The sequence below is a fragment of the Pan paniscus genome, chromosome 10 (genome assembly GCF_029289425.2).
Source record: "Pan paniscus chromosome 10, NHGRI_mPanPan1-v2.0_pri, whole genome shotgun sequence".
In the NCBI taxonomy this organism is placed as follows: Eukaryota; Metazoa; Chordata; class Mammalia; order Primates; family Hominidae; genus Pan; species Pan paniscus.
In genome coordinates, this window is record NC_073259.2 from 53,225,543 (window position 1) to 53,239,186 (window position 13,644).

The 13,644-nt window shown below is 34.0% G+C and overlaps 1 protein-coding gene across 10 annotated transcripts in view; it reads right to left on the reverse strand.

The window, feature by feature from the left end:
* Nucleotides 1-13,644, reverse strand: part of CNTN1 (contactin 1) — a 384,511-nt gene that overhangs the window by 152,464 nt on the left and 218,403 nt on the right. For all 10 annotated transcript variants that reach the window (XM_003825727.4, XM_055095741.2, XM_055095740.2 and 7 more), the window contains 3 exons: nt 13,049-13,185; nt 11,463-11,495; nt 2,816-2,948 (listed from right to left, as the gene is read on the reverse strand). In XM_003825727.4, the coding sequence (XP_003825775.3) occupies nt 2,816-2,948; nt 11,463-11,495; nt 13,049-13,109 (227 nt within the window). In that variant the 5' untranslated portion in view covers nt 13,110-13,185. The remainder of the gene's footprint in view (nt 1-2,815; nt 2,949-11,462; nt 11,496-13,048; nt 13,186-13,644) is intronic.

Sequence of the window (13,644 nt, forward strand, 5' to 3'; positions counted from 1 at the left end):
AATTCTTTTTCTCCCCAACCACATAATATCATAACAATATAAGACATGCTGCAGATAATCAGAGCATTAACTGATAGGGATAGTGTTATAAATAGACTGGAAACAGGGATCTAACTTTCTGATGTGATGATGAAAAGAATGCATGTAGAAAATAGTTCTCAACTAAGAGAACCAACTGTATAATTTTATAATCATTCTTTATCAGGGTTTATCCTTTAAAGTTCCATGTCCTCAGGAAAGTCATAAGCCTAGAACTGTGGCCAAATCGCTCAAGTAGTAGTGGCTTGTGGCCACATCACTCATTCCCTGGCCACTTCTAATTAGAGTAATAATCATGCCCAGAAGTCCTAATGACTTTAGAATATCTGTTGTCAAATCAAAGTTACTGGAACATTATTAGTTACAATTTTCGCAGTATAGGAGATAATTTAAAAGCAAGTATAGAAAACTGTGATTTTGCATTTTTAAAACTTACTAAATTACAATCCAATGAATAAAGCCTTCCTCTTCCCCCAGGTGATGGCAATATTGTCCCTGCCTGAACCATCTAGTGTTAAGTTGCTTAGCTCTTGTCAAGACAGTGGGTTTCTTTGTTGGGCAGCTCCAATTTTTGTAATTTCTCCCTCATTATATTGGTTCCAAATTTTTGTTTATTATCTTACCTTCCTCCACATGGATCTGATTGTGCTTGTGACATCATATAAGGATTACCTTTTTCTGTCTTTGAAGAAGTTCACTGGTCTAGTTTCAGAAACATAGACTATTGCTACAATACCTTTTAATACTTTTTTATTGTAATGCTTGTTTCTTTGGGGATGGGGGCAAGATAATGAAAGCCTCAAGGCTTATAAGTCAGAAGTAAAGTACTCTGTTGTACCTCTCAGGATGTTGCTATGAATAGCACGTTGTCCCAGAACATGCTACAAATATATAACTACTATATGAATGAAAAATTGGATGATTACCAAGGTTAGTATAATTTGTCCTGAAATTATGTACATTTTAAAAACTTTAAATGTTCTTTTCCATCAAACTATTTCCATCAGGAGCTGATTTTTTTTCTGTTCTTTCCCCCCACTTTTTTTTTTTCCTGTCAAATGCAGACTGTCTTTATAACAAGATTAAACATCTATCTGTCTTCTCCAGTTCTGTCTATTAGTGTATGGATAACCAGGCCAAACTCAAAGTGGGAATTTCAGTGCTGGGTGCAACCTGAGAGAGGCAGTTGGTGACTTACTGGCAAAGCAAAGCTTTGCTTTTTATTGTGCCTGTGGGGTGGGGGGGTGGGGGCAGCAAGGAGAAGCATAGCCTTTTCCATGTTTCTAGAACGTTATCTGAGAGCAGCCCTTTCTTTTGCTTGCCTCTGTTCTAGCCTAGAGACTGATTTGCTAAGGTCCCTTGTGTGAATGTTAACAACAGAGTGTCACAGAATAAGTGTCACTGAAAGAGTTTTTGGGATTCTATCAATCTATCCAGGTAGATAAATAATGAAAAAATTGCATACCTCATTGGAAGTCATAAAAACTGTGTTTCAGTCTTGGATCTGTGATTTACTAGTTCTTGAGGAAGCAAATTTACTTATTCAGGATTCAGCTTCCTCTCCTGTAAAATTTTCTTGGATTGGATCTCCTCTACAGATCCTATTAGTTCTACTATTCCATGTCAATGACAAATAGGCTCTCATTATATATGGCTTAAGGGTGGAAATAAGTCTAGCCCATCAAATATTTTGAGAACAAATGTGTTATTTATAATTTATAAAATACCTACTTATATCATATTTCCATGTATGAAATTGAAACAATAAAAATAATTTCAATGGGATGGTGATTTTGTATCTAAATTCACATTTTATCTTAAGAATAATTTTGTAATTACAGCCAAAGGCAGGAAAAAACTGAGTACTGTTAGAATCAAATGGGTGGAAGGGGATATTCTCTTTTGTAAGAACTTTTTACAATAATAGAAAGTTACTTTTGTATCAAGGAAAAAATATTAAAATTAACTTTTTTGAGTGACAACTTTCAATTAAGTCAGGTGACATTAACACACTAGAGCCCCCAATTTCTCCATCAGTCACTTGTTTCGTCTTCATGGAACCATTGCACAGGTGAAATTTAAATCCACTGGCATTTGGTTGATTTTTGCATCTCATTCTTTGCATCAGATGAGAAACTGTTAGTATACTTTTCTGACCCATCTGAAGCAGGAAAACTCATTGTTGCTTTTTATAAAGTTGTTTTAGATAGCATACATATGTAACCCAGAAAAATAGTAAGAGGTATGTTTATATAGATTTTCCTATAGGTAGAGACATTTAAGAAATTTGCTGTGTTGGGTGGAATATAGATATGAGACTGTTGAAAAATATGGTGCTTTCTACAGATATTTGTGCAAGATCTTTAAATGTACTTAATATAAAAATTTATCCACATCTGTAGGTATGAGTTATGCAGGCCAGTACATAACAAAAACATTTTATCCTCAAATCTGTATATTTAAATTATGCATAATTTTATGTAACCATTCATGGGCCTAAAAACATGATTTCCATTATACAATTTATAAGTGGATAATGTCAAATGCCAGTAACATTATCTGCGCAAAAAATAGTAAGAGAATTATTTGCATATATTTAAGAAAATCTGCTATTTGAGCATTAGACAACTTTTTTAATAGTTTGTATGCCAATATTTTTGTTAATGTCCATGGAATTTGCAGAAAGCACTATATTACATCTGTACAAGTTAATAGATGCTGATCTGTGATCATTACTCTGACACTCCACTCTGAAAATAGAAGCGAGGTACATTACTTGTAAACCGGGAAAGGGCTGGCTCGTGCCCTACAGTTGAGTGAGACTTTTCCTTCCAGTGATTCCTCTGGATAAATGGTATTGATTGGCTGCTCTTCAAAAATTGGTCCAAATCCTTTGTCTTCCTCAGAAACTACAAGAAATATGAAATTGTTTTACATTGTACTGCTTTATAAGTCAAAGAAAATTTGAGAACATTGAAAAAAACATTACTTGAAAAAAATCAGAAACAGAATCTCCATTTTAATTCAAAACAAAGATATTTGCCTCCATAATACTGAGCCAAACATCAGGTTCTTCATTTAAAATTATTTTCTGTGCATCTCCTGTCATTTTTCCAAATGTACCATGTGTTGCCAAACTTAGCTACTTTCCACTTCCCCAAACAAGCTGTGCTTTAATGCCCCTGAGCCTCCGCATATGCTTTCGGTTTTCCTAGAATCATCATTCTACTTTTCTTGTCCTATCAAAATTTGCATGATCCTTTGGTGACCTAGCCATAGTTAGTTCCATCAGGAAGCCAAAACCTCTCATCTCTCCTGGCTTTTATTGGTCCTCTTTTGAGTTCCTGTAGCTCCCCATAAAGGTTATGGTACTTAATACCCTTGCTATGATTCTCGGTACAACTTTCTGTTCTGCTAGATGCAAATGCTTGAGAACAGGTGGCTACGTCTTTCATCTGTGTACATCATTCTCCTGGGTTGTCTGGAAAACAAAAGGAGCCTAATGATTTTTGAACAAGAGTCTGAATGCAAAGGAGAGCTTCTTGATGTTGAGAAAATCCGTCTCTTTTCTGAGCCAGTTTTTGTTGATTTTTTTCTAAACGTGACTAGCGTTGGCACTCAGCACCATCTAGAACAATCAATCAATAAATTACACGGATATTGGATCTGAACAACTGGTTTAAAATTTATCACAAACAGCTGTGTTGAGAAGCAGTTATTCCTCGTGGTCTATTCTCCCTGGCAGGGAAGAGTGACACCTCACAGCAGGATGAGGAGAAGAGAATCATTCACATGCCACCACTGCGGCAGCATTTAGAGAGCACAGTGCAAAGCCATATGCCTCAAATGAATTAATAATCATCTGTGTGGCTAGAAAGAATGAATATTCTTACAGGTCACTGGAATGTCTCTGCCCAATCTAAGCGATGATTCACTCCTCCAGTTGTTTTTTAAGAGAGAGGTAAAGACAATGGCACACAAATATTTTGTCTTCTCTGACACTAAACTTGAAGATGAGAGTGCTGTTTCATTATGTCATTTAAATCTTGTCTCAGTAACATTATCAGTGTGCCTTTGGACAAATTATTTAATCTCTCCAAAGCTCAATATCACTCTTTATAAAATGGGGATAATAAAATCTACCTGAAAAGGTTATTATCAGAATTATTTTGAGACAATTCATGAAAGATGGCAGTGTACCTGGCTTATAATCAGCAATTAATAAATGCTAATTTTAAAAACACTCTCATGAATTTGCCAATCTCTTCAAAATTTCATTTATGTTTCTTATGTATATAAGCTATTCAACTAATCATGAAGCTTCTAAAAACCAAAAGTTTTCACTTTTATGGCTCTGGTGCTATTAGCACTGTGTTGTTTGGGACACTCAGTACATTTTTGTTGTACATATAGATGGTTACTAAAATCCTCAAGTTAGTTCTGCCCCCCCACCCTGCCCCCACCACTGGTATGAAGAATTAATTTATTTAATTAATAAGTTAACCCAAAATGTTTCAAAGGGAGCTGCCTCATTCTTGGTTGAAATTTGCTGAAACTTTTATTCAATAGTTTATAGACCTCAGACATATTCCATAACCACCATCCTATTTCAGATAGGAAATAGCTGGATCAGAATCAGAAGAATGAGAGGAACTGAGACTTAGCTCCTGCCATGAACTTTTCTAGTTATCGTCTTAGGCAAGCAATTTGTTTTACAGGGCTCATACATTCAGAAAAGAAAGGAACATGAGCATATGTCCTAAGGACTCCATGTGCCTACCACAATTATTATTAAGATTACAAATATGAGGTAGTCACAGAGATGCTCTCTGCTAATAATTTTGAAAGTTGTGGTGTAGGTTGTCTCTAGTTCCATATCCTTCTTGAGGCTGTAAAAGCCATAAATGAATATAATGTTTTCTGCTTCACTTCTAATACTTTTACTGAAGATGCCTGATATTTTCTGGCTATTCAGGTTGTAACAGCACAGCAGGGAAAAAAATGAGAAATGAATCCTGAATCCTGATTACTGAAGACTTTCATTTTTTATGGAAGGTCTGGATTTTCTGATTTCTGAAAGAAATGACCTTGTGCTTATCTCTGATAAAAATCATATGCTATTTTTCTTCTCAGTTTGACAATTTCATAAGCTATTCCTTGAGTCTCTCCCAATTGCACAGGGTTTCTGACTGGAGCAATTTAGTTCACCTGCCATTTTGAAGATCTTGTTGTTTCTTCTCAATGCATATAAAAATGCTTAAAAAGACAAGTAGAGAAATCAATATATCTAGATTCTCTTCTTGAAGGTAAGATAATTTCTATTCCCACTATAATCCTTGATAAATAATGACTTTAGTGTGAATTATTTTAAAACAATTTATTTTAAGTCTAAGTTCATAAATATTTCGAAAACTAAAAATAAATATTGCTTAGGGGAGTGTAAAGTTCATAAAGATCTTCTAAGTACTTTGATACTTATGCGACAAGCCTGGTGATGATGTAAATGTTATTACCAATGGAGAAGGCTATACATGTAAGGAGATTTAAGGAGAAACGAATTTGTGTTGCAAGTATGCATACACTTTAAACATAAGGCCACTAATCTGCACTGGATTGGATCTTGAGTTTCCACTTCTTACAACAGTGGTAGCATAGAAATTTCAGATGGTAATGTTGGGAGCAACAATTTGATACACTATAGGTGTTAGCTGTCCTTGATCTGACTTTGGGTACTTCAGTAAGTTTTTAGACACAACACCAAAAGCATGATCTATCAAAGAAAAAAAAGGATTAAGTTGGATTTTCTTAAAATCAAAAGATCTGCTCAGTGAAAGACATCGTTAAGAGAATCTCAGGTCTTCAGGGTTAAGAGTTTTCCTTTGAACCTTCTCTGGCTTGCATTCTACAAGCAGCACATTGGAAAGATTTTTTAGAAACTAAATATCAGTCTCATTTAATAATGGGGAATATAGTAGTGATTAAATATGACTTCCTAAAATATGAACTCATCTCAAAGAGGTACAGGCTTACATTAATAAAGACCAGTTACACAATTGTACTTCCAATGTAGAAATAGACAGCCCTGGCCTGTCTAGTGTCTGCTTCTAAAGTGGCTTCTAGAAGTGTCATTATATGGAGGGTCATTGTCCAGAATTCTAAATTTAATTTATAATTTCATTTGCTTCCTTAAAAGAAGCTTTTTTATCTCTTTGAAGTAAGGTGAGTTATGGTCATTCAGAATTGCTTTGATTACTGAAAGTACTGCTTGGCGCCTTCAAATACAATAAACACAGATTCACATGAACATATTTCTATGTAAAGATTAGTAGATTTTCATATTTTAATGAAATGAGTAGTCTTAAATATTTCTTTTGATAATGTATCCTTTCATTTAAGGTATATTATGCTTTTGAGATAAAAGTTGGTCAGCTTTTAGAAAACTGAGAATATGTTTTAAGTAGCTTTTTTATCTTAATAATATGTATTTTTTAAAAAAGAAAAAGGTGCTAGCAAGGAAAATTTTCATTGAAAATTATAGAATGTCACATACTAATAATGATGAGGCCATGCCTATAAAGTTATACTGAGTGTGTATATAGGGTTATTCCTATGTATAAGGAATGAGCAAACCCTCAAAGGGGATATACAATTTTGGAGTGAATTTTATAGGCCAAACTGGATAACACTGGTGCCTTATGCTACTTTTTCTTCTCAGTTATAATACTTTTCACAAATTATATGTATGTATTCCCCAATACTCCCACTTATATTTGACCTTTATGCGAACAGACAATGCAAGCTTTCAGGGATTAAAATAAGAAGCGAATCTCCAAGAAAATACTGAAATTATTTTTCACATTGAGAGAAGATTGCAGTTAAGATATTTCCCTTTGCTCTTTCCTAGAACAAAAAGCAGAATAGGACACACTTCACATCACATTCATTTTTCTATTAAGGATTTTATTTCATAACTATATGCTTCTTGCTTTTCTAAACTTTTCAAGCCTGAGTCACATAATGTATTTTGTTTGATGGTTTAGAAATTACTGTATATATTTTATTTTAGGAACATATTTGGGCCCTTGAAAGAAATACTACTCAAAACAAGCATCTGTATTGCATTGCCAGGTTCAGCATGAACCTCTTGAATATGATCCTCATGTCTCCTTTGCAGGCTGTACCTTAGTTTCCGACCATGCTAGCTCAACTAGGGTGCTCAGATGCAGGGAAAAGAATTTTGAGGGATATTTCAATACAAAGCTCAGCAAAGTATCCAGTAATGTAAGCATTATGTTCTCAGCCTACAGAAAATACTGTCATCTATTGATTTTTTTCTACAGCCATGGAAACACTTAGATGACAAATTTTGATGCTTTGGAAGTATTACGAGGTTAAAAGGCATAAGAAACAAACCACAGATAGAGATTGTGTTTTTAAAAACTAAAATTATTTTTAATACATTCCTTTTTTTTACTAGATAGATTCTTCTTAAAAGGAGCACAAAGTTATAGATGACCTCTCCAGCTAATTGAAGCTTTAACATTTCATATCACTATTTTGATCTGCTTTTAATGCAAATACATTTATTTCCTACCAGATAATGTGATTATCATAAATCGATTACAGACATAAGTACATTTCTTAAATGTGATCAAAAAGATTAAGATAGAAATAAATAATGTAAGAATATTTGCAGTCATATTTACTAATGTAAATGAGAGGCAAAAGCTACTGTTCTTTCATTCTCACTTTCACCATTAATATAATTAGTCACTTATATAATCTCAAATGGGATTACTTCACCTACCACTATGTGGAGAGTATCCACTATAATATTGCTATTCTATTTTATTTCCAGGAATTGAAAGTAAAATTATGATTTGTACTTCAGAGATATTTGTATTCATTTTCTATACTTTTTGAGACAAACTCCACTTCCCAGTCTATTATATGTCACCTCAATCTGTTAGTTAGTAAACACAATTTTACATAAGCATGTTGTAAGAAGAGTCCTAGGAAAAATCTATTAGAAAAAGGTAATGGCATCAAAATTTCAAAAGACTAAAATGGAAATTTTTACACTTACAGTGTTACAGTGATTATTGGGTGGGGAATGGTGTAAGCTCTCTTGAAACTCTCTAAATGAGATAATATTTAAATTGTCACAAAGCATCCTTCTTCCACATATTACAGCTTCCTATCTCCACTGCCAACCATTTCCTGCTGATAACAGAAGATGGGCTTAGCCTTTAAACACTCTGGTGCCCCAGTTTTTTAGGGTCATGGGTAACATTGCAGTACTTTTTTATAACTAAACATACAAAGTAAGGAGTTGGCCTCAAAAACTTGCAGAAATACAGTTATTAGAATAAAGAGTATAGTCAGATTAGCATGCAAGTTAAGTGAACTAAATTCTCCTTGCTTGGAGACCTTGCTTGGAGACCAGGTAAAGACCTGCCCAAGGGGAGCCTGTCACATCTCTCTAGAGGAACTACTTCCTTGTCCTGTGACCCACCTCTGAAGCATCTAGATTCTGTTTTACATACCTGGCTGGGCATCTTCTGACACCTACCTCACGTCTTACTACATCCTAATATATAGCATGACTGGGCTGGTGGGCCTACTTCCAGAACTTGGCCTGTTTCAGTCTAACTCTAGTCTATTTTGATTAATGGGGCTATGTGGGACCATAGATCAAAATAGTGACAGGTCACTGACTGCTATAAAATGTCAATCATATTTAGAGATAGAAATATGTACTGAAAATAATTCTTACTGACTGATGTGAGTCTAGTTGAAAAAATATACAGGAAATCTTGGTGCAAGTACTGTAAAGATATATGAAATGTTCTACCTGTCCTCCCTACAGCTAAGCAATGAAGATAGTTTTTTTTTAAAATATTAGCTTTGGATATTATACAGTCATATCATAATTCTAAATGTACAAAGTATAAATTATATATTATTTCATATCCCAATTCTTACAAAATATATATTATACTGCTATTTTATTTCGTTTTTAAGATACTTTTTCTCAATGAATTACAAAAGAATGAAAGATACTTATTTTCATTTTAGATTAGCCTGGGTGTAATTTGGTCCTACAATAGCTGCAGGATTTTTTTCTTTCTGAAAGTAAAGTAAATGCAGACTACAAGTGGAAAAAAGCATCTAAAATATTTGCTGTCAAATGATTTAGTTATTAATTAAATATCTAAACATTACAGATTATGTGCAACATATTCATATTTGCTCTCTTATCTCAATAGAATACAATATTGCTTTCACAAAATCTAAAAAAAATTAAGAAGAAAAATATTCTTAAAGACATTGAGTGAAGTTGGTTTTAATGATTTTGTTAATAATCTTTTATGTACTTTGGTTTTCAAATTTAAAATGTTTTTGTTTTAATACATATATTTGAACACTAGCTACTAATGTTGCTGTAAAATAATCATTAAAAACTATTATATATGCTGGATGACATATTGGATATAACTTTTTCATTTGTGAGAAAAATCTCAATTTCAATTCACCTGAGTAATTCAGCAGACATTGTTGGTTGACTAATCAGCTCCTCTTCTGCCCTTTACCTTCATGACAAAGCTCAGCTTAGTTCAAGGATCAACCTATCCCTCACATGACTCAGAAGTAAAGGTTGACAGGGAGTGATGCCATTACTCTTGCTAACGATGGGCTTGTTGGTGAATGTGTGACCCAACTCTGGACATGTAGTGTAAGGTTTCTGGGAAAGGTCTCCTTGTTTTTACAGGTAGACAGATACAAGAAAAAAACCAAGCATGCTCTATTTGCCTACAAGACATTGTTATGTCTCTGTGTGATACCTGGAACTGCAGCACTGCTGCCAGCAGGTTAAGTAGGAAGCCTGAGAGTTGACCATTGGACTTACAATGTGTGACATTAGAGACATGAATGAGGCAGTTTTTGTTGAGTGCTCGTGGGAAACACTGATTGCAGCAGATTTAAAGGAGAATATGGGTCAAGGAATTGGAAAAAGCAGCCATAGGCTATTTTTAAAAAATACTTAGTGAATAAGTCTCACAAGACCTGATGGGTTTATCAGGGATTTCCGCTGCTGCTTCTTCCCCATTTTTCTTTTGCTGCGGCCATGTAAGAAGTGCCTTTTGCGGCAGGGCATGGCGGCTCACGCCTGTAATCCTAGCTCTTTGGGAAGCTAAGGCGGGCGGATCACGAGGTCAGGAGATTGAGACCATCCTGGCTAATATGGTGAAACCCCGTCTCTACTAAAAATACAAAAAATTAGCCGGGCGTGGTGGCGGGTGCCTGTAGTCCCAGCTACTCGGGAGGCTGAGGCAGGAGAATGGCGTGAACCCGGGAGGCAGAGCTTGCAGTGAGCCGAGATCGCGCCGCTGTACTCCAGCCTGGGTGACAGAGCGAGACTCCATCTCAAAAATAAATAAATAAATAAATTAAAAAGTGCCTTTCGCCTCCTGCCGTAATTCTGAGGCCTCCCCAGCCACGTGGAACTGTATGTCCAATTAAACTTCTTTTTCTTCCCAGTCTGGGATATGTCTTTATCAACAGCGTGAAAACAGACTAATGCAATGGGTAACCTTGATTTGGCATGCAAGTTCTAGCACTGGTTGTTCAGTGATTCTTCATGATTTTTCATTCTCCTAACATCATGCAATGGCTTTTGTAAGTTACTAGTGTTGCTACACTCATTAAGCACCTACTTGCCAGTCATTATGCTAGAAGTTATCATTGCAATTCATTTTTTAGTCCTCACAACAATTCTGTGATTTTTACATATTGGAAAGTTGAGACTCATAGAAGTTATATAATTTATGCAAGATAATAAAATCATCTAGTAAGTACTGAGCTGAAAATGCAAATTCAGGCTGGTTTTACTCTAGACTCTGTATTTTTTCCAGTATACCATGCTGACTTTATTTCTGCAATATCTGTTTGGTAGCTGAAGTAGGCTCTAAACTGGAAGGATTATTAAACAATAAATTTTGCAATACCTGTGGACTTTTAATTGAACTGAATCTTAAGATTCCAAGTTCACTGACTTTAGTTATCTCCCTTGCAACAAAGCAAGAGGCTTTCAAAAATAAGTTCAGGGCTTACAAATTTTAAAATATTGCTTCCAAATTTAGTCGCATAGCATTGTTACAAAGCATGCAGGAAAAAAAGCCAGCCAAATTGAATATTTTCCATTTGCTACAATCCTCTAATAGGATATTTGTTTATGATGTATCCACTCATTCAACAAACGGTTTGCTTATAATCTCAGAAAGACCACCTTACAAAATTTCATAGTGATCTAACATTAACCATTTGCCTTAAAGTTTAGAGAGTTAATAGTTTAAAGCAGAGATAAAATATGATTCAATAGAGAAAAGATGTTTACAAGGTCTACTCTTTGGTCAACTTACCTCCATGACCATATCTTCTATACCATGTAAACTCTAAAAATGAAAGAAAAAACAATTTTGATCCTGAAGCAATTATTTGAATTGTGGTTTCAAACATTACTTAAATAGCTGAGATGCTAGACAATGGAATGAGAGTAGTGGCCCTTTACTATAAAGGTTGAAGTATCTTCACATCTGTGCAGATACTTATTTCTTATCTTTACATTGATAGTTGCAGCACCAAAGTTTGCAGTCAATAGAATTCGTATGAATTTTCAGTAATAATAAGATAATTTTTATTTTATTTTATTCACAAAAATAAGACTTCACAATGACTTTACCAAATTTTTTCTTTATTATATTTACATTATATATGTAAATGTATTATGCATGTAATTACATCTATGTATGTGGGTGTGTGTGCATAATTACCCTGGTTATAAAATATATATTTATCAATGTCACTAAAATCCTTAAGTACTAATGAAATGATCTTTTCTGAGTTTTGGAGTGAGCATAATAAAAATTATTCCCCAAAATAAAATAATATTTTTTTATGTTCTTAATAATGATGCCCGTCAGATTAATCATTAAAGTGATCAATGGGGATTTATATACAAAAGGATGAGGACCATGTATGTCTTGAACAAAACAGTCACTCAACAAGTATCTACTGGGTTAGGTCATTAACATGACAGTATTAGAAAAATTGATTGTTAGAATTCAATTTCTCTAATACTTTCATAATAATGACCTAGCTCAATAAGTACTAGTTGGATAATTATATCAATTTTTCAGATAAAGATATGATGTGCTTCTCATTGTAGGAAATAGGTCTGAATGCTTCACACTTGCCTTTGAAAGACAGAAATATAATATTTCTTTGTCCTAAAATGAATGTACTCTCAAAATTGTTTTATTAGTCTTATGTCCCTACACACACTGTAGATTACTTTAATCCATTTTTTAAATTATATTGATCAAATTGGTAAAAGAGTTGTGTAAGATTCAGTAGTGTGTTGCATCTGCTTATAGCTCTTAAGAAGTGATTATTAATTTTCAGAAATTTTGTGAATCAGTTGTTAAATATGGCCAGTATTAAAAATTGTATTAATTTACAAATGAATAAATTATGCTAAGAACAAAGGGAATAAATGCTTAAAACCCATTGCTTTCTCTCTTTTATTTACTATATTTTATATTCTCTTTGCCATTGTGGTTACTTTTATCAGGGTGGTGAAAATACTACAGACTGGTGAGCGGTTGCACATCTTTCCAGTTCCACATTAAATGATGTCAAGTTGAAACTGGCCATGGTAGGATAATTTACTCCCCAGTAATAGACAAATGCTACACTCCAGGGATCTCCCCAGAGATCTAGATTTTAAACATTCACCAGCACACTATTACCCAAGATTGACAATGTTTTGTGAAATCTTAATTGAAATTAAAAAGGAAATAGGGTCACCCTTGATACATATTTATCTACTTATCTGACCCAGATGTTGAGAAAATAAGAATTTTTACTTCATACAATACATTTAATAAACACACATATCAATTATGTTGACATAATATATGTAGAATATACAAAGGATATTTCTTACCTGCTAAACAGGTAGTAATAGATATTATCACAAGATGACTGACCAGCAACCACATTTTCATCTTGTATTCAGTATAAGTTCGGTTCAATTTTCCAAAAAAGAATTTAGCTCTATGGCAGTTGGATAATTTTAAACACCTGCATCAAGAAAGAAAACAAGAAGAAGGAAGGAATTAGAAGGAAGGAGAGGAGAAGGAAGGGGAGAGGAGGAGAGGAGAAGAAAGAAAGGGAAGGAAATTGGAAATGTTCATCATTTGAGGAAAACATTATTAACCTATGTGATTTTATGCTTTTTGTTTGTAGAATAAGTTTTCATTTATTTAAATATATTTGTAAACACCGTGTAATGCAAAGAGTGGAGTCAGTATCAGAAGGCTTCAGCTGACATCCTAGTATTGACACAATGCAATCACGAGTGTCACTCAATCATGTGTTTAGGTTTCTTTTCCTCTGTAACCATTGAGTATAATAATTCTTTTCTACAAATAGCACAGTTGTAAACATTTTGATATCATTCACTTTAATTGAAGGTTACATTTAACGGAAGGCCTGGTTCAAAGATTCAATTGAAGTTACATTTGTATAAGAGCTTGTAAA